A 22467-nucleotide genomic window follows, 5' to 3' on the forward strand; every position below is an offset into this window, starting at 1 on the left:
TTGTTTTCATCCGCAAAATTCAGATAACCAATTTCAGTTTTGCCCCTCTCTTTTTGGGACCTGAAAATAACCACCACAGCCTCGAACTTCATGCAGGATTCACAGCTCTAAGGAAGAGGTAGTCTTCCTCCTGCTCATTACCAGTGTTTCAGCTTAACAATACATTAAAAGAAAAACAGAGGCCTGTAAAGGTAAATCATCATCCTGGTACATCCTAATTAAGCCATGTGCTACAGAAATCCACAAGGATAGTTTCTGCAGGGTCTCATGGACTCCGCCACAACCTCAGCAAGGCAGTATGCCTCACTGCTTTCAAATCCTCAGCTATAGAACTGACATTCTGCTTTGTTTTGTTCTACCTTCAGCAAAGCAGGATTTGATTTATATAACAGCAACAAGATAAAGCTCTAGCAAATATATCAATTATCTTCTCCTTTCTTAAGGCAAAGGAATTATATATCACTCAATTCAGACAAATCAGACATGGACATCCAAGTGAGTTACCACAGGGCGCAAAGCTAAGGTACAGATTTACAACAGATATTAGCACTCCACACTACATGTAACTGTCCACGTCCACCCTCCCACCCTGTGTTAATTGTGAAGTAGCTTCTCAATGAGAAAAAGTAACAAACCAACGTGTGGTATTTTTTCCCAGAACTTCTAATTTCTAGAATAAAAAAATTACTCCAAGCAAAACAGCTCTTTTGTTATTTCTATGCATTTTGTTTTTAAAAACTAAAAATCTTGGTGTAATTGGTTACAGTCCTATATATAATACCTGAACACAGATACAGAATCTGAAAGGGAACCAACAGCAATATCAGGGTAGGAATTTTTATCCAGGTCCATGTTTCCAGCAATAGAGTAACCAAAGAAATTGGTGCCTGTTTTTTCACCATCAAGAATCTAAAGAGCAAACAGATTGAGGGAATTCAGACATTGAAAAGCTATAAAATACTTAATAATAAGTGAACATCATTATCTTACAGCTGAGAGAGAGGAGAAAAAGAAACAAAACCTGTATGTTCAGGTAAATTACACTAAAGTTCCAAGATGATTTGCTGTGTATAGAAATTTTGCTTATCTTTTTTTTTTTTTTTTTAAGTAGTATTTAGACAGTATAGGTACTTGAAACTAAGTATTCTATAAAATATTCTTCAAGTATGCCAGAAGGTATAATTAAGTTCCCTTCTCATGTTGCTACCTGAACACAGTGGTCCTCAAGAGGGGGGGAGGAAGGGGAAGAGAGAGAAAAGGTTTTTAATTTAAAAACTAAGTGGAAAGTCATGGAAAAATATCTCCAGAAGAAAGGAGAAAAATATGTATAGTTATTTTCAAAGCAAAAACTCTCTACTAATGTGACTGTTCTATCTGAATCAAGAGCAAGGAACTATTATTTCAGAAATCCCAGAATTTCTTTAAAAAAAGACTTATGCATCTATGTATTTTTTTTCCTTCTCTACATCAGTGGACTCTCCCAGAAACAAAACATGACAAATCAAGAACTCCTAATCCTTCTGGTCAGCAGTATAATCTTTGAAGGTGCCATAACTTTTCTGCATACCCACCACCCCACTAATATAAAGACAGACATAGAAAGACAGATGACAGATAAGCCCTGCCACTCCTAGTTTTGTGCAAGAGTAATTACGTACAGTAAAAGTTACTTTGTTACCTGTGCTGGTTTTGTATTTATTCCGTTCTTAGATCCATGATAAATGTATACTTTGCCAGAACCATCATATGGAGCCCCTACTGCAATATCTGTTGAAAATAAGTTGCAATATCTAGATAATTCGTACTCTTTGTGCAGTTTACAATTTTGAAATAGATGTTCTAATTCTGGCATTAGCAGAAAAGTCACATACATTCTTATTTTAGTCAATTTTCACTCACCTGGATATCCGTCCTGATTAATGTCCCCAACATTTTCAACTGCAAGACCAAACATCGAGTCAGCGGTTCCATTTAAGCGAACAGGTTTTACTCCTTCCCATTTGCCTTGTTGGTTAATGTAGATGTAAACAGCACCACCAATATCTCCACTTCTGTCAAAATACTGCGGGGCTCCAACAACAATGTCTTGCCATCTTAAAGAAGGAAAAAAAAAGTGGTGCTTTTACTGAAGAACTGTAAAAGGAAATAGTAAAGATTGTAGTCTCAAGGTCAGCTAGCCAAAGAGCTGCCGAACGATGATTAAAAAGTACAAACTATTTCAGCAGTATCAGATGGCAACAGATCCACTGAGACTGCAAGCAGGCTATACTCCCTTTGTGGCATACAAGCATCTTCTTCTTGGGCCTTCTTTGGGTATGAAATTTATTTCTTCTTTGTTTACAGTGATTTTTTTTTTAATTTAAATAAAACTGTTTTTTGTAATTAAAAACACAGACTGTATTCTGCTTGATTCCTCTATATGTTCACCATTTCCTGCAGCAAAACATTTAAGATTGGACATGGCGTTTCTTGCATTTCAAACATGAAAACCAAAGCAGAAACAAACCAGACTGCCGTCCTATACATAGGAAGCATGAGTTAACCAAGGTCATACCCATCACTGTTGAGATCCACAACAGCAACATCATAACCAAAAGAAGAGGCCAGCCCTTCTCCTTCAAATACGCGCTCCAGTGACAACGCCCTCTGATTTTTCTCTTTTTTCAGTAGAACAACCGCTCCACTGTGGTTGGCTCTTGGTGCACCAGACACAAAAGTCATCTCATCTTGGGAGACAATTCCTTTACCAGAGTCCAAAGAGAAACCTTCAATAGAGAAAGGAATAATATATATATATATATAAATATCATATGTGTGTATTTACATATACAAATATATACATATATAAACAAAAAAAGACTTGTATAAAATAAATTCCCCTACTATATTAAAGTGGTATATTGATAGAAGTTTTGTCTAAAACAGAATGTGACATACTAGGAATTCTGTGTTTCTATTTGAACTGGTGGATGCATGTCTGTATGTCTACACTCTTTCATATGTTACATTTAAGTATCTCCCCCACAAAACATATTGCTTCATTACTCACTGAGATCTACATTTTGCAGACAGCAAACAGCAAATACAGGGTCTTTTTTTTTTTTTTTTTTAAGCATACCAGCTTAGAAATGACTTAACATTACCACTTGAATATAGTTTGACTACTTCACCTCCAACAAAATTATTATAAAATTCCTAAGTCAGTATCATTCCATTGAAAACATGCAAAATGTACTGTATGAGTGTAATATTGTACAAGCATTGTATTAATGATTTATACAGTATTTGAGAATCACCTTATACAGTAATGGTGAAATTGGCAATTTTGATTTAATGCAGCTCTAAAGGACACATTTGAATGAATTTAGTCCTAACTACTCTTTGCTAAAGCCAAAGGATTTAAAAATACATGAAAAACTGAATTAATAGAATATAAAGCATATACCAACATAGCCAATAAAGACCAAAGTAAAATTAAGCACATTGCAAGGAAGAAAATACCAGTCAGCAGATAATAATCGCTCTACTGAAAAACTTCACCAGTACTATTGAAATTCTCAATTACAGCAGTTCGCAATGAGACGGTTTCAGAAAAATTCAGTAAGAGTCCACTTTGTAGGTGAAATGAGAGGGTTTGGAGAAATGCATCACAAACCAGGCCTCCTCTGAAGGCACCTTATTTTACAAGTTACCCTTCATCTGAATCCCTGCCTGTCACATGCTTTTACTTGCAATGTATTTGACATGAGGAGGGATGGAGTGGAGAGGATCATGTCAAAGGTCTAGAGATTATGTTTGACCAGATGCTGCCACCTCAGGTGGTCACAAACCTAAGTAGCTATTCATCGTTATATCCACTGATTTGTCAACCTGTATGCTGGGAGGCAATGTTTTGTATACAAACTGATCTGGATGAGTATCAGATACAGCTGTCAGAAATAGAAGACCTGTAAACATATGAGTGAAAGATTGAAGAGAAAAAAATAAAGTAGTTAAGCAAAGCAAGCTAAAACCATGTATATGTACTGTCTAAACATAGGGAACAGCAATGTCAGCGAACACAAGCCTTTTTTGTTTTCAACACATCAAAGGCAACATTTATATTTAGGAAATAAATGCAACATTACATTTCTTATGAAACTGCAAAAATTCAGTAGAGTAAGACCTATACACACGCACTTACAGTAAACTGCTCATAGCAAAAGACACCTCTACAGCACCCTTCTTACCAATTCTCCCACACAAAAAAGCTATCAGGATGCCTTTCTAATATAAGCTCTTACCATTTTCTTTTTTTTTTTTTTTCCCACATACTGTTTACTGTTCATATCTAACTTTAAGTTTGTAGTCTAAGAGACATTAGTTCTAAGATACCTCTTTTCTCAGCTTTCTTTTACTTTTTATATTAGCAACATACTTCCCATCCGTTCAGCATTTCATCAGTAACACAGAAATACCAATACCAGTTTCAAGTTACCGAAATCTTACGTGTTGCCTAAGCCAGAAGTACTGGATTAATATACCACAGAAACCTACAATCGAACAGAAACGTTCTCTACACTTTGCACTTGAAGAATTTTCAAAAACGCAGTGTAGCCTTTTCTCTGCACTGATTTATCTCACTGGTATACAAGAACATTCATATTTGTGGTCTTGCATTTGCATAAAGTGCAAGAGACTCTCCTCCGCAACACACGCACAATTAAAATACAAACACTACTTATGTTACGGTATTTTAAAAGCCTGTAAAAAGGCCACTAGGGTTTTAAAACCTTGAAGAATTACAACAACAGCAACAACAAACTGCACTCGCTTACCAGGACAGAGAAACTTCAAGTTACATTGAGAAACTCAAATTTGGTAAACCTTCTGATACCACATGGCAGAGACCTTGTGACTAAGGATTACTGATGTATGCATGGTACTTACCATTTCACAGTGATTACAATCACTCCCTCAGAACATGTAGGTCCTCATCATAGCTCTTAAATCTCCTATTCCATTAGCAGCAATTCTAGGTACCTCAGCAGAGTACCATCTTACACTTAAAACTGTCCCATTAATGTGGAGGAAGATGTGCATTATCCAAAACGGTTAGTATCTCACAGGGTTCACGCATAAATGGCTTTCTCCTCTCATTCCATGTTATTGCATCGGGTTGGAATCACAAATATATAAGAAGCCTGAAGAGATTTACCATAGATACTTTGTCCTACCTAAATAACTGTTAGCTGGAACAGGAACTAGATTCTTATCTTGGAGGCTCTCATCGCCAACTTCGTAAGGCCCATCATCAAAGATACCCAGATCATAAAATGTCTGATTCTTTTGCTCTGCACGAACCACCCCTGAAGAAGTGAAATGATAAAATAAAAGCAAATGAATGGTAAGGGAAAAAAATAATAGATAAATAAATGGTTTCCAACTAGCATTAATTACCATGAATGAGATGGCGCCTACTGTTTAAATGAGACAAACACAGAATAGCACACTTGACTTTCAAAAGGCCATGAATTTTTAAGTTCTACCTCTGTGACAGAACCTCATGCTACTCCATGAAGATGCCATGCAATGATCTGGAAAACATGGGATACTAAGACAATTCTCAACAAAAATACAGGATCACCTTGGTTATGAACCACCACAGTGCCTAATTTCATAAAGCCTCTCTTTAAAGGGAGATAAATACAGAAGAATTAAAAAAAAAAAAAAAAAAAAAGAATTTTACTGAATTATGGCAAACACTGGGGATATAGTTAGAAAATATTATGGATATATTTCTTGTTTATATTGATAATATTAGTTGCTCAATAAAACGCGTGCTTCCCTTTTACTGACGTGCATATTTAACATTTTGGCAAATACATGTACATGTTTTTCCATGATATGAAAGAGTACTAACGACTGATATACTGTCAGAGCATTTCTCTGCAATTAAGGTAAAGCTCTGGACTCAATATGCTGTTTCAGCTTGGCCAGATTGTGTTGACAGGAACAGATATGTGGAAGATTACAGCTTCAAGAAAGTATACCTTGTGCCAGAGCTTAACTCAAAGATTTTGCACGGTTCATATAGCAGGCACAGGTGTATGAGGGAAGAAATTGTAATGGTTCAAGGATCAGATGTTCTGAAGGAGTGAAGTACTTACAGCTGTTGATGTAATGAAGTGGAAAGGGAAAAATGACTAAGAAAAAAGGCAGGGACAGCCACTTACATGCTTTTCAGTATAAAATAATGGAGGAAAACCTAAGTTCTTTCCCCCTAAGTTTTTATCTCCTACATGATACAGAGTCCTTGTCTCTTCATCAAACAAATTATCCATGGAATTTTGAGTAAAAATCTAATAATTTAGATACAAATGTATGTAGCTTTGGTCTGTTATCTTCCTGCAGTCCTCCAATGTATAATTTGGGACACACTCCTATCCACAGATTTCACAAAGAATTAAGAGGAGAATGCTGAAGGATAAACAGAGATCTCAGTACAGCCATCTAACATTTGCTCAAATGCAGAAGAAAAAATTGGTCAAATAACTTTAAAATAATTCAGTAATTTGGTACAGTGTATAAGTCTCAAAGCAAGCCCTCAGTCCTATCACAAGATTATGACTAATAAGGGAAAAAAATGCTGTACATACTAGAAAAGTTCTATATCCGTTCATATGTAATCCATCAAAGGTATTTAGAGGAACTTCAGTAAATGTCTTTTATATAGGAGAATAGCATCTTGTCAAAACAGGGTAAAATCGTAAGGTCCTTATTAGGTTTATTGCCCCTTCCCTCCCCCAGAAGGAAAAAAAACAATAACAATTGAACCTTAGGATGCAGTATTTGCAGAAAATCTAAGAGGAAATGGGAAGGAGGTGTCTAGAGTTGGCAGGAAGGAAGCTAGACCATACCTTTCCAATTGTAAGTGCCTGGGGCACCAAACACAATATAATGATAGTCTCTAGTAAAAGTAGCAGCAACACCTTGCTGACAGGAACCAAACTTCTCATGGCCTCTTAAACGACCATCACAAAAACTCCACACTCCATTATCCATATCATCCTTAATAGTGAGATCCTGGCTCAGCACATAGCACCTTCCAATGATATCCCGGGTTTCCTGCACTGTGTTTACATACTGCCTTTTTTCATAGCGATGTGCACATGTCTGCAAGATAGAAGAGATAATAAGTGATGCTTTCTGTATGTTTGTATGCAAATTACCAAAGACTGGTCTCCACAAGCAATACTTCATGCTAGCAAAGCTGTCAATCTCCTTGGGGACTCATGTTGCAAGGCAGAGAGAGTCCAGTGTTCCCTACAGGCAACATATGCAAAAAGTTAGGCTTCTGTGGACGCAAGTCATAACAACCGCTTGCTGGTCAGAGAAGGCAGCAAGATTCTGTCTCTCTTCACTGTGGGATTTAGGATTTTTAGGCTTAAAACCTTTACTGATACCTAATTCATTTTTTTTGAGAAGGGAGTGAACAACCCTATCTCTCATAAGAAAGTGGCTGTCTTCCCACAGCTCTAATAGTTAGATAACTTACATGCTTGCAAAAGACATGAGGAGCTAGTTTAACTACCATCCACCTGACGCTGTTCAAAACTTATCCCTTACAGAAAAATGCCATAGGTAGGATGCTGAAAGGTTTTCGATGGAGGGGATGGAAGGAGGACTTGTTCCTAATTCCTGTGGTTAATGTTCTGCTACGGGATAACCATCACCGGGACGGAGAAAAGCAGCATCGGTGAGCATAAGCTGTTCTTTAACCTAGCTGTTACAACTGTTCACCTGGGAACAGGGTTCTAATCAGATACGTAACACGAGGGATGAATAGCCACCAGGCTGAGTGGCATAACCACCAAACCATTGTAAAAGGGTGGAATAATCAAACCCCTTTGCCAGCAGCACTTTTTGCAGATATACATGTAATAGGTGTGTGAAGAACACAAGCATCCCAAGTTTCTCATCTGACAGAGAAATTCCTTTCAGTTCCTACTAGGCAGACACCTAGCTGCTCCACACTGAAGGCACTGCATTACTCCTGGCCGTGCTGAGAATTATCACGTACTGCCCAGCTGCATGGTGACCTTCCAGCTGCCCACAGGTCATCTAATAAGCACATTTTCCACTTACATAGAAAAGTTCCTTCTCAGAGAAATTGCATCACAGACAGGATGGCATTAGCTGGTAAGGAATGATTAACAGTTCCCCTTCCATCTACTCTCCTCCCCTTAGGTTCTCAGTCAGACTGGAGCAAGATATTACTGACTCTACATCCTTAAATAACTCCAGAGCTGCACCCTAAAGGAGCTTTGCTCCAGCTTTCAAAGCAGTGAGGCTAAGCTGCAAGGATATAATTAGACAGAAAGCCGCACTGCACACCCATTTTGTGATGTAGCTGGTATCCTGCAGCACCATGAAAGATGAATTTAATTGAGAAATAACTATTAACATACAAAGATAACATTATCTGATAAATCCCCAAAGCTTTTTCTCTCTGTATTGTATAAAATAGCTTGTGTCATCACTTGCACAAACTCTTACTGCAGCACACTCTCACTTTTAAGTCCTAGTGCAATGGTCAGAGCTACATTAATACACAGGAGCGACTCAGCCAAATACCCTCGTTAAAATTTAAGTAAGGCTGATCATTCCAGACAACAGGCTGATGATAGACTGCTACTTCTAAAAATTTATCTCACTATTTTTCCCTATTTCTATAGTAAGTGTTATTTAAAAGAAACAATATATGAAATAAAGAAAATTGGACACCCTATAAATAAAACATCCTATATTGTTACCAAGATTATAAAGGAAGGCTAACTCAGAGTTTGAAAAATAATTTAAAACTTTTACAATCTCAAGGATCTTATTTTGCTAGGGAAACATTTAAGTCCTTAACTCTAAAAATCACAAGAGTACAAGAAAATAAATTATCTTTCAGAAAGCTGCACAGAAATGTATACCGTTCAGAACATTCACTGTAGACCCAGAATTTTTTTATAAGTTATTCCTACAGACTTACCACCACATTTCCTCCTGGCCCCTGACTTTGGACAGTTACACCCATCCATTGGTCTTCTTTACTCTCCTTCCCTGGGTCAGCTGCAAAGCATCACAATACACTTTCAAATATTAAGTTAACTTTTTGTCTCTGTAAGGAGCTTCATACAGTACATAAGACAGTCTACAGGTGGCAGTGTCTGCGCATTTTATCACTGACAACATCCGTTTTAAGCACTTCTAGCACATTATGTCCTGTCCCATCAATTTACAAAACATCCAAATCTAGCCAAATTTATGCACCTTATGGTACTTTAGCAATTAAACTACAACTTATTCCAATGCAAAGTAAGTTATGTACAAATCCAGAGAAGTAACTTTCTGACACACTGTCTATGGAAAAGACCCCATCAAATAAGAAAAATCGGACAACTGTTTCAATCCTAAACAGAAGCACTGAAGAACTTACTTTCCTCATCAAATACGACACGTGTGCAGTCTGTATTTGAAGACGTGATGTCACAGCTGTACAGCCCTCCTGTTCTGTTGGCTTGTTGGGATGGAAAGGCTTTTTCCCGAGGAGCTCCAACCAGCAATCTGTAGGGAAAGAGAAATCATTTCAAGGGATCTGCAGAGGCAATATTAAAAAAGAAGGCAGCAGCAGAATCAGGAAAATGTTCTCACCATGTTGCTGGAGGTTTGATGTGCAAACATTTGGAGATAGAGAAAAGGATACAGTGAATACAAGTACTTTCAGACTCTCTTCTAGTTTTACACCAGTCCTGTCCCACCATCCCCCATGAGTATTATAACAAAAATAACCAGTAGACATCTTTATTTGCTCAACAAGAGTTTTCAGCCAAAAAATTAGTACTTCAGGTATTTTTCTTTGATGAACCGCATACATGCAAAGCACAGCAACCTCTCAACTTGCTAACTGAAACTAATAACAACCAACATGCAATAACAGCACAACTTAAGAGAACGTAAAAAAAAAAAAAATCCCATTCAGCTGAAAAAAAAAATGAGGATCAGAGAACAGTGTATAGATAGGTACAATATAGTAGATACAACATACGGATAGCTGAACTGGAAGCACTCTCTGTGCTTACTAACACTGGTTAAAAAAAAAATCTGAAAGAAGTGATCTCTGCCATTACAGTAGAGGACAGAGCCTGGACTACTGCTGGATCCACAAATTTCAAAGAGGAACTTGGACCCTCTTTAAGACTTAAGCTGTAGAGTTTTGCTCTTGAGAGAGGCGAAGCACACTATTGTACCTCAGAACATTTTTTGTCGTTTTTTAAACTAAAAACAAGATACAGATTTGTTCATATCTAAGTTACACCAATACAAATATTTTTGTTATTATGAAAACATTTACTCAGTGTCACTAAAGTAATAAGACACAAACCAAAATCGATGCATTATGAGAAAACACATTTTTTAAACAGAAAGTTATATGTGTATTGTGAAACAGCCATTTTTTTCCCCCAGTTTTATATAAAAAAACCTCCGTAACTTGCCCTCACAAAGATGACCCCCACTTGAATGATGCAATGTCAAGATAAAACACTTGCTTTTGATGGATATACATACAAAATCAGGACACACAGTTTGGATGGATTTTGCTTTAAAGTGCTTCCTTCTTTTCCCCCTACATATGCCTTGCATGTTTTTCAAAGATTTCTTCAGAAATGTAGCATTTATCAGAAGAGTGTTTAATCCAAACAAACACGCTTTTAGAAAGGTCATTAATAACTTCATTTTCTAATTTTGGCAATAGTGCATTCAACTCTAATCTCTTAATTCTTTTGCAAATAATTAGTTTCTGAGCTATTCCTAATGTGGGAAGAGGTATATTTTCTCCTCAGTTGTTACCCCTATGGGAAGACAGATGACATGGGCTTTTTTTCTTCTCATTTTATATGTTAACAACCAGAAGTTTAAGACAGCAGAGGCACTTATTTCCTAACTCAGAAACTTTTATTATTTCTATTTTTTCTCATTCAAAACCCAGGGAGTAAAATGATGCACTAAATTTCACTCATAGAAATTTGATTAGAAACCTTTTGTTTCAACATCCTCAGCACAACTAAAAACTTTGGTCTTCGGTAATTCAAATATTTCTTTTTATTAAATTCACCAATCTACATACTACTGATGGCAAGAATGCTAGATGAAGAAAATTAATATCCTGCTCCTTCCTATGGGACATCTATTCCTATGGGATAATAGGATATTATAACCTCCCCCTAGCTAAATGATACCTTTTATGACATACCATGACAATAGGACCATAATCTTTATGACAAAGGGAAGACTTGTAGAGGCATCAGGGATAAACGCTTTAGCCAACAGAAGACAAAATGGAAAGATGCCACCTGACAAAAGACAGCCACAACTTGCTACAGCATCTCAGACACCTGTTGAGGTGAACAATGCAATGGTAAAGGGTAAGTGAGAGTAAAGCAATGCTTTAGCCTTTGCTACATATACATGTAAGTGTCAATACGTGATCTCCAAAGGAAACGTTACCTTAGAATTTTCCCTGTGCCCAAACCCGTAAGCCCAAATTTAAATTTTATTATTTTCCACTGTAAAAAAATGTAATTCAAAACACACTAATTTAAAACTCTCCAGTCTTCAAGGAAATTTTGTCAGGAATCCTGTCATTAGTCTTCAAGGCTCACAAAACACAAAAATCTCCAACCCTGCTAGGTACCTCACTGCAAGTCTTCATTCACAAAACAATCCAACAGCAGCACATGCTGTGAAAAAACTCTTGCAAAGTAGCAGATCAATTCAGTTAGATACTGTGGTAAACACTAACATCTATTTTCAAGTAGCAGCTAAAGAGGTATTAAAAGGTGGAGTACCTCATTTGAACTTCTTTGCTTCATACCTGCCCCAAATGCCACAGTAGGGTGGACTAAACCTACACTTCCAGGTTCTGCAAGACAAATTACTGAAGATGAGGATTAGACATTATTATCAATATTATTAGGAAATGTGAGTAAGAAAGTCACATTCATCTAATCTTTCACTGAATAAATCAAGTAAAACATAGAAATCCTTTGTCAAGCATATTTATACTTGTAACCAATAGAGCTGCTGTTCGTCTTTCCTACTGCTCAAGAGTTAATCTGAGGAAAAAAAAAAAAAAAAAGAACAATTTATTATAGAAATCAAATGACCTAATTTAAAACTAAAGGCATGGAAATGAGAAAGTATGCACAAAAGCACAAAGCTAAGGGCATATGACATGGCTCCATACACCTTTGTGATTTTCAGAATGCCATTTGGAGCCCAAATACATCAGATTATGCCGTGCCTGTAAGACCTGTGCTACATGCTCAGCTGAATCCTTCTAGACTGAGGACACATTCCAGTCATTACTGTATTGCTGCTTATTCTGCTCTGTTTTTATAGAAGAATTTTAATAAAGTTTCAGCTTATTGTGCCAAAAAGCAGGTTCAGTTCTTCTGCAGCTATGCACGTTCCATTTTAGCCTTCTCTGTTGCAAGCAAAACCTCTTCTACAAAAGGAAAGAGAGAAGAGGGGGATGAGGAGGTGCCTTCCTAGGTATCACCATCTCCTTACATTAGCAGATAAAACAAGGAAATTAAAGCCAAAGAACTTTGCAGTTGAAGACTGGCAATAGTAAGTTCTTCATTTTTCCCCACCATAATATAATCATAATTCCTTGTATTCATTGTAACTTCTCTGTTATGGTGTGCACAGGCTACACTCAAAACGTTGTAATGCCTGAATGCCCCAAAAGTCAGGCTCTAGAATCCATTATGGTTGAAAGAGTCAGTTGGAGATAAATACCCCCAAGACTCCAGAATATGGGCGTTTTACTGAGTTTTCTATCCCATGGCAGGCTTGTTTTATTACTATGCAGATAAAAGAAGCTCAGCCATACAACATCCTGAATGTAGATGTTTTTCAGCACCAGTTCCTGTTGCAGCCTGAGCTTTTTGGGAGCCAAAAGGCAGACCAACAAAAAAGGTCTATTCTTCATGTAAATTACAGAATCAGATGCTTCTTATTACTTTAATCCTGATTTTTTACCATTTATCTTGCTTAAATACAGGCTATAAACTGATTAGATTTTCCATGAGCCAATCAGAGTGCATGAGCATTAAGTGAACTTCTATTAATATTTCATTACGTTACCCCGAATAAAAATGCCACTTCTATAGTTTAAAAGAACTGTCTAACAAGTGACACTGCTGGAAAAATGCAGAATCCTGGCACCCTGGCACAATGCTACAATGCTCTTTAACTCCAATTATACCCCATAATTAAAACACGCACTTTCCAATTTCGAACTAAAATTCTAGTCTCAGACCAAATACATCAGTCCTGTTGCTCTACTGGCTAGAATTAGATTAATTATTGCTTTCTCTTAATTACCTCTATGGAGACAGTGGTAATAACTGACGTCCCACTGACAATTATGAGCATCTGCTGGCTGCCAGGGACAGATTTACTCCCTTATAATCCTAGATTCGTGGCCAAACTTGAGATAATTGCACAGGTAGAGCTCCAGGCCTGCACATGATGCCAATTAAACTAATTCACCTCAGTGAGAGGTAGTTTTTGCTCAGGTGGGCTGTGCCTGCATCATGCAGATGCTGCATGACCACAACCTGCCACCAGGAAGGACAGGCCTGAGCCCTTGCAGCGGGACCAGCATGGGACCATGGCCCCCAGCAGCATCCCCAACTCACCGCAGCACCCTGCTAACTTGCACCTGGGTGAGACGGCTGTGTCTTCACCAAAAACAGCCCAACAGAGGTATTAAATCCAAAGCAAAATACACCAGAAACAGCTTTCCATTTTAACAAGCAATACAGAATACTAAGCAGTAGGGTGCAGATCCGAAGTCCTCGCAGCTTTCACCAGTAACTTGTGAAGTGCAGTAGCTGCTGTGGCTGCAATATCCTTCTCAGGTAATGAAAACGGCAGTGGGACTTGGAGCAGTCTCTGCTCACAGCTGTCTCAACTCCCTCCAGTACTGCCCATGAAACCACCCCTCACTTACTCCTAAAGGAAAGCTACAGTTAAGGTGAGAAAACCTTATCAAAGGCAACACAGAAGACCTCCAAGCTCCTGCAAATTTTCCTCTCCCTCTGCAAGGAATTCTCTTCCTCACTTACAGCCTGGAACTTCCTGAGGACAACGTACAGTTTTCACAACATACTTCAAAGAAGAAAAGCTGTCAGCAATTCATTGCAATACCTCTGGAACAAACACTAACTGAAAAGAAAACAAGTCAAAAGGAAGAAGAACATCTCTCAACATTTTTGGCAAGAAAATCTTATTTATCAAAGGAAGAAGCTTCCATTGAGTAAGTTACATTTTGATTTAAACAAATACAAAAAAATACCATGGTCTACACTGAGCCCAGGTACTCTATCTTCCAAAGCTTTCTTCATTCCTTGAATTCCTTTCTTTTCTGCGGTATCTTCTGCCCCAAACAAGGCACCCCATCTTTGCCATCCTTTCTTTAAAAGTAGTAGCAACACATTAATAGTGCCAGCTCTGAGCTTTAACAGACTGGAGTAGAAATCACTGACAGTGTTTCCTGGGTAACTAACCATTAGCCATTTCAACAAATAGACAGAATAAAATAGTCAGTAGTGTAAGTTATTTCCAATTTTGCAACCTTCATTGAGCACAAATGTCCAATTTAAGGTTGCTATTCTCAGATAACAATGCTGCCACTGCAGACTCTGCTCTTCATTGTGTTTTCAGAAAGACTCCATCAACACAAGGGGGGCGAATCTGGAAAGCGATGAAGCTAAATGCTATGAAACTTCTTCCACTCCTGGCTAGACAGATAGACTCCTGCATCCTTTTTCCTCCCACACGCTCTCCCAGAGTTTCATTCTGTTGATCAAAACAAAGAAAGTAAAGTAACAACCACTAACTCATATTTGGATTAAATTTGTGCTACCAAATCACCAGTCACACTGCCTAGATATGTACCCAATATTTAAAACCTCCAGGCAGAGACCACTGCTCTCAATGCAGACATCTGAAGTGCCTTCCACGGGATGGATTTCCAGTATATGAACTTTAGGAAAGAGGAGGATGGAAACACTAAAACACAGAGCGTTTCCACATAACTGAGGCTGGTCAATGGGACAGACACTGCATTTAAATCCAGCTGGCACCACCTCTGCTTTCTGCCTGGATCTGGCTTCTACCAGTAGTTACACAGACAAGGCAGGAGCACCATGGACTCATTAGCACAGAGATTTCCCTCCACATACACAGGCAGTTAATGGGAACTGGAGACGAACCAAGGGACCAAGCTTCTCAAAAAAAAAAAAAAAAAAAAAAAAACACCCCTCCCTGCAAAACGCAGCCAGAAACAGTGTGAGTAGGGAGCTTGTTCGCAATGCTTTTTACAGAGATACCCATCGTTCCCAGGCTGCTATTAACAGCTATTTTAAGTGACGGATGATTCTCTTAATCTGCTACTCCACAGTTACATTTTCCTACTACCAATGCAAAGCCATGGCCAAGGACACCATCAATCTCTGTTGCCCGGAGGCTTGGCATTTAAAGGATTGTGATTTTTGTTTTATTAGTTCAGCCTTTTTCAGGAAGCAGATTACGACAGTAGCTAGGAAAAGAAGCCAAAAGCAGCACAAGGATCAGGGCAAGCTACAAAGCAAAACTGGAACTACAAAGCTACCTGTTGTTCTGGAAAGGCCACTAATTAGTGACTTTCTGAAGCCACATGGAAAAATAAACACTTTCCCCTCACAGTCAAGAACTCAGTCTATATGGATTATTATTTTTTTTAGCAGATCTCATTTACGTTGGTAGAAGGCTTATTTCCCTAGAAAAAAAATGCAAGAAATGGTCTGTTCTGTTCCAAAGTCCTATATCAAAATAGTTTTCCATTTTGTACACCACTGTCTTGCTATAACTAGGAGATGCAACACATTCATTATGTCAAATAGCATGTGAAAACTGTATAATAATACATTTTTATAATGTATAACTGTATAATAATGTATAACTGTATAATAATACATTTTAATACAAATTTCTTCCTTACAAACTGTACTTTCCCCCAGATTTGAAAGAATGAACAATGTATCATGCTAGGAATAGACCTGATACCGTAAGCGATACCACAAAACATCGATTAGATTGCTTTATAATTAATCTGTGATAAAATTATAAAAGACATAATGTTAAAATGGATTTTCACCCACATTTTACGTGGTGGTGGTGCCTGTTACTGCATGAAGTACTCTTAGTAATATGGAGTTTAGCTCAAGAAGTGACAATGTGCTGCTAAAGGAAATGAACTTGCGAGTCAAGGTCCTGGCACTCAGCTCCCAACCCAGCCATTGCTCCCAGCCATCCTGTCCACATCAGGTGCAAATCCATGCAAAACCCACCCTTGTCCACAAGCAGCTACAGTGCACTGAGGTGCCACAGCAGGAAGACAAGCTAGCAAGAGTCGTTACAAGAAAGCAGTACATTCAGAGTCAATTTTCCATCCCTGCTGCTTGCTGCTGTTTCACACACCTTCCCCACGCTGGAATCTGGCTCTTGTGCCAGCTACTACCCAAAAACAGGGCTTCTGGTCCAGCACTGCCTGAGCTCCTCCAGCAAAACAGGCTGGTAAAGAAGTGGTTGCTGCTGCTGGGCATGGTCACTCTACAGGCTCCAGTACTCAGGAATTAATATCTTCTGCAACTGGGCTGCTGGCCATTCATACCATGTAAAATTTTAGTGTTCAGATTAACACTTCATCTCACTTGTAGGGCTTGTCTTAGTACTGCCACAATATATGCCACCTCCATTTGAGCTTTAAAGAAATGCAAGGAGTATCACATCATTTGCTAGGTACGTGTTTTAGACAGTGAACATGAATATAGAAACAATTGCTCAGACTTTTTTTTTCCCAAAGAACAACCTGAAAGAGCAGTGCTCCCAGTCAGCCTTTGAAGGCAGTGTCTGTTAGAGAGGTAACAACCATAACAGGCATATACTGTTTATCAACATGCCAAGAGCCATTTGAAAAATTGCAGCTTTAATGCAGCGCAGAACAAGTATTTGGATTGTAATATCATTCCTCTACTTATTTCACTGAGTGAAGTGTATCAATTTCATATAAGACCACAGTTAAACCATTAAGAGGCATGAAGAGTACAGTAAGACATCTCACGCTAGAATCCATGGGCTGCAGCTACTACTACTCTCCACGGCCCTCCGTAACATGAAAAGCAGCTACTTCCCAAGCTCACAGAAGCCATCATTCCTTCATCAGTCCATCCACTTTGTAAGGCACTGCTTCCCCTCTTCTCCACCTTCTTCCCTCTCTCCCCCTTAATCATAGCAGGGGGAGCAAGACAGACATAAACCTCTTGCACTAGATACACAACCACAGAAATGGTGATACACGATGCTGGCAGATTCACCATCTGACAAAGTTCTTTGCCTCGTTCGGCAAACACATACCAACCTCATCCATGCGAGACCAAGCCAAGAAGCTGTGCTGAGTTGCACTGTGCTGTCCCAGCTGCCAAAATAAGCCTGAGACACCAGAGGCATACACCTGGGGAGCAGGCTGAAAGGCTCTGTCCACAGCATGCAACCATGTGTCTAGACAAGGCATGTACTTTCTCCGTACATAATCCCTCATTAGTATTTCAGAGGATGAGTATACAAACTGCCAGCAAACACAAAGATAGCTGAAAGTCACTTGCACACTAAATCAGCGTTGAAATAACCCCTTCGTCTTAACACCATCATAGTCCTGTGTTAAATGCATGCAACAGCATCAACAATTTTGTAAGCTTTTCTTCAAACCATGAACTTAATCACAAAAGCAGATGTGTCACTGGGCAAATGTACTGACTGACACATATCCCTCCCCCTTCAAATTAACTGAAAACACAGGCATTCACATCACTTAGAAGAATGTCAATCCAACAAGGTATTTTTTGTAGGAGAACCAAAGTTGTACACCAAAAGGAAATGCCCCAACAGCTGGGACTCTTAAGGAGCCTTTTCTTATGTTACATGCAGATATTGAACCATTGCTCAAATATAGAAATAAATCTTATGTTCACAACAAACTTCTCCCTACACAGATCCGTGGAGAACATTATGTTTTACTACGAGTAGGAGTGTACAAACAGGGAGAATTTCACCAAGCTTGCAAAATCTCAGAACAAGATTTTTCTGTTTGCAAAATAACTTACATTTCAGAATATGCCAAAAAACCCACTGCATTCTCTACAGCTACATAGTGCTCCCCCTCCACATGCACACATGCCTAGCTTTTACATGCCTCCCCTTACCCTTTTTTTTTTTTTTTTTCCTATCTTCCACAACTTTCCACTTTCTCACTTGAGAACCTGGAATAATTACTTCTTTCAGGAATTTTTAACACCCTATTTTCTTGCAGGCAGAAAGTTGTGCGAACAGTACTTCAGCTATTAATAGCACTGGATCTGACCTGACATCTAACGAGGATTTTTCTAGGACATGCAGGAATACAGTATGGCTGGGAAAAGAGAAGAAACCTAGCTCTTCAGCAATATTCTGGGGCCAGACTATATAATTATCAAGCATTCTCTATCAGAAAAATAAGCTGAGTGGATGAAGAGTTCACATGGACTTGCACAATTATGCCAGATTGTTAGTAGCTCCTACAACAGTTGGTCGCATATGAAAAAATAAGAAACATACAGCAAATTTATTTTAGCATCTTAGCCAAGAAAGTAATGTAGTTTTCACTTAAAGTTGTTTCACACTAAACAAACATGGCCAATTAAATACGATCTGTTTTCATGCACACTGCTAAGCACAGCCCAGAGAACACCAGCAGATTTAACCACTATGCAGTTTCAGCAGCACTAATAACAAAGTGCAAGACTGACTAGCCCTTATGATGCCCTTACAAAACTAATGCAAAAAGAGCTACAAGAAAAGAGGGACCCAGAAAATTCAACTATACACGAGGACAACATGCTTGCTATCAGCAACAGCTGGCTGCCACTTTTGAGCACTTCCAGGATAAACATGCATTTCCCTCAGACCTTTGACCTGGGCATGTGCTGCTGAGCAAACAACCTCAGGCATTACAGGCACCAGTTGTTCCCTGTGTATTTTCAATCTTGTTCTACTTTACTTCTTAAAGACCTATTTTATAGGCCTGGTTTTGAGGAGGGTATCAATGCCAACTGAACCAGGCAGAAGCTAAACACATTTATCTCCATTTGAAAAATTGCCTTGGCAATCTTCACTGAGAAGGAAATGATGGTAAGTGTCTGTCAGAAAGTCTGCCACTCCTATGGACACTATCAGACTATGTCAGCAAACTCAATTAATAAAAATGCTAATAGCTCCTATTTGCTGTTCCTTGTGTCTCAAGGATCCACAAGGATCTTTGAAAGGAGAAAACAAATGCAAAGATGAAAACAGCTGAAAAGTAACCTAGAATTAGCAAAATCCAGCATAGAATCCATAGATATTACCCTGGAGGGGCTCGAGAACGTTTTTATGCTGTAGATTGCATCTAGACAGCGAGCATCCCGTGAACCACCCTTGCTTCTATTCATGACCCTGGGGAACTTCTCCCTTCCAAACACAGTCGTAACATCCTCACGCACATTATTACAACTGCTTAAAGCAAATCAGTATTAGAAAATGACATTTTTAGATACAGTTCTGTATCAGGAAACAAGAAAAACAGCCAACACTCCAACAGAGCCAAACACGGCCAGGCCATACGAGCAAATGCTCCCAACAAATCGCAATTTGAGAAACAGTATTTTATACCCTCTACTATCATTTCAAAGCCATACAAAATCTACTGTCTAGTACTTCATAGGGGAATACATCTGGCCTGATCTTTAAACTAAAAGAAGGTAACTACAGCTCTTTTTTTTTCCCCCAATGCAATAGCTTTGGAATTCTCAAAATAGTCCTAACACATGCAATACTCTAGATATCTTAGAGCCAAGGATAAAAGAATACAGTGTATTTGATACTAAAGTCACAAAGGGAGCTTCATTAACCTATGTTTCAGTTCACTTATCTTTAATATACTACTTTTCTTAAAAATGGAAGTAGAACTTCTTTCCCCGCATTCACTTTTGGTTTTCTAGGTTATTATTCTCCTGACATTACTTTCAAAGCAGCAACTTGCTTTTATATATCTCAGTCAACAATATATAATACTAATAAATACTTCCAGACCACTTTGTATACTTTTTTTCAAATATTCCTGTCTTTTACCGTAACCTACCATTCCTAAATACCACTATGAGGTGTTAATTTTCTATCTACATTTCACAGTACAGACCACCACGTACTCATTCAGTAATATGGATTTTTGCTTGTTTTTAAACAGGCATTTGCCTGATAGCAATAAAAAATAAAAAAAAATAAAAATAAAAAAGCTGTATTTCAACCTTCCAGCTCACAGCTAATATAACTACACAGCGCTCACTTAAATGTGCCTGTTGCAGGACTCCTGGGAAGCCTGCTCCAACCCCGCGTGCCCTAGAACAGAGCAGCACACAGTAAGACAGGCCTCGTGTCATGCATGCTACATACTTCAGATATTTGAATGACACCCTCCTACACTCTCCATCTTGGTAACATTCTGTATCCCTTGCTTCATACCCTTATGGAGCCCATGGGGTCATGTTTTAAGTCTGAAGAGCACCAGAAACGTTCCTGTGCCATTCAGTCAGTAAGACCAGGACAGCAACAAGCTTCAAGCAGCTGTTTGCCAGCTGAAGGCTTCAAGATGCCAGTGCTGAACAGAGCCTCAATTCTTCACCCAGCATCAGCCTGCAGCTGGCAAGCAGGGCAGTGCAGGCAGGCAGCACGCATGCCCTGGCACCCCACACTTCACTGCAGGCTCCAGGTGGATGGAGGGAACTGCAGCAAAAAACGCTTCTCCACCTCACTCCCACTTCCTGTTTTAGAGACAAATATTAAAATACATTTCAGCCCATTCATTGCTGTACTCAAGCTGACCTGTATGCCAGATATGACAAATTCTCCTCAACACACCATACTTAAACAACGTGAAGTTTTACAACTCCTTTTCACAATGGAATATTTCATGGACAGTTTCACTGAAGACTAATTCAGATGTGCACAAACAGGCATGACTACTTTGAGCTTAGCCTGAAAAGCACGGGAAGAGTATTAAGTTTTTCCAACTGTGAGCCCTCCCCCAGCACTTTTCTGCCCATTTTTCAGACATAATTAAGCAGTTTTGTCAGGACCCTTAGCCTCTGCTCAAGAACAAGACAACTTGTCAAGGAGAATGCTTTTCTTTGTCCTTAACTCTCATGTTGTGCAGCTCATTAGTTTTCATTCAGATTAGTGAAGAGAAAAGCCTTCTCCTCCTTCCCGAGATCAAGGTCTGCCCCTGCTCATACTGTGTTGTACAGTACAAGTCTAACCTTGCTAGTTTTAGAGGATGTAAGATTAACTTTTCAATCCTGTTCCTGCGATGTATCTGATACTTTGGCTGCAAGACAGTTCTCTCTGCTAGCGTGTGTTCATCAGGGTTGACTTATACCTTAATTATTTAATATGAACTATTTGGTATATTCAATCCTCTGAGAACGGGGCGAGTACAACAGACCTGGACCAGAGGAGCTTAAAGTGATTTTGGTTAATTGAGCCATTACTTCTATTTTAATGTTCTTGCAAGGGCTTGGCAAGTCTGCATTTGACACTGAGTGACAGCTTACAGAATGCTCTTCTCTTTCCAAACACACAGCCTGAGAAGAGATTAATTTGTGCTTCCACAGATTCACATTCATCCCATTCACACTTATTAAGATACTTAAATATAAGGAAAGTATAAATCAAAATGCTTCTAAGCCTGTCATCACCACCACCCTATGTATTTTATGCGTGAGCAACCCCACCAAACCAAAGAGATGGTACCTCTTACATTAGAAACTGATTCATCAGTCTCAGCAAAGGCAAAAACTTAAAGCTATGAAACCAAGAAGTTGTACCAGGTACATGCATCTAACAGGAAGAGCACAACAATTTTATGAGCTTTAATTTAAACTGATTGCCTAGGCTGTTTCTCAAAGCTGGAGTCCGAACAGAAGGTTATTTATCACAGCAGACAAAAGTCATATGCTACAGTCCTTACTCACAGAAGGCTTACACTTGCAGACCAATTAATTACTATTTTGCTAATTTTTAATAGTTATCAATGTAACAGAAGTATCTACCATATAGAGCTGAGTTAGATCCTTATGCACTTCTAGGTGACCATAAAAAACAACAACTTTTTTTTTTTTTTTTTTAAGAGCTATATGACCTCCCAAAAAAAACAAATTTCTCAAAGGGACGGAGGACTGGAAAAAGAGTTTTGCCGTTTACCACTTCAGAAGGCTGGCTCTACACTATGAACATCTGTCATGCCAGTCAACACCACAG

At 38.7% G+C, this 22467-nt stretch overlaps 2 protein-coding genes across 6 annotated transcripts in view; one reads left to right on the forward strand and one right to left on the reverse strand.

Moving 5' to 3' along the window:
* The window catches only part of LOC311438460 (uncharacterized protein), a 33023-nt gene extending 13629 nt beyond the window's left edge, over nucleotides 1–19394 (forward strand). The window contains exons 2-4 of the mRNA XM_084522855.1: nucleotides 7611–7738; nucleotides 14168–14356; nucleotides 18449–19394. Coding sequence (XP_084378981.1) covers nucleotides 7629–7738; nucleotides 14168–14356; nucleotides 18449–18503 — 354 coding nt within the window. The 5' untranslated portion in view covers nucleotides 7611–7628 and the 3' untranslated portion in view covers nucleotides 18504–19394. The remainder of the gene's footprint in view (nucleotides 1–7610; nucleotides 7739–14167; nucleotides 14357–18448) is intronic.
* ITGA6 (integrin subunit alpha 6) overlaps nucleotides 1–22467 on the reverse strand; it is a 110569-nt gene that overhangs the window by 16763 nt on the left and 71339 nt on the right. For 4 of the 5 annotated variants that reach the window (XM_084522851.1, XM_084522850.1, XM_084522848.1 and 1 more), the window contains 8 exons: nucleotides 9467–9594; nucleotides 9020–9099; nucleotides 6900–7155; nucleotides 5217–5348; nucleotides 2555–2765; nucleotides 1900–2093; nucleotides 1679–1767; nucleotides 782–909 (listed from right to left, as the gene is read on the reverse strand). In XM_084522851.1, the coding sequence (XP_084378977.1) occupies nucleotides 782–909; nucleotides 1679–1767; nucleotides 1900–2093; nucleotides 2555–2765; nucleotides 5217–5348; nucleotides 6900–7155; nucleotides 9020–9064 (1055 nt within the window). In that variant the 5' untranslated portion in view covers nucleotides 9065–9099; nucleotides 9467–9594. Of the gene's footprint in view, nucleotides 1–781; nucleotides 910–1678; nucleotides 1768–1899; nucleotides 2094–2554; nucleotides 2766–3830; nucleotides 3948–5216; nucleotides 5349–6899; nucleotides 7156–9019; nucleotides 9100–9466; nucleotides 9595–22467 lie in introns of all 5 variants that reach the window. The other variant, XM_084522852.1, reaches the window with a different exon arrangement.

Source organism: Aythya ferina (assembly GCF_964211825.1).
Source record: "Aythya ferina genome assembly, chromosome: 6".
NCBI lineage: Eukaryota > Metazoa > Chordata > Aves > Anseriformes > Anatidae > Aythya > Aythya ferina.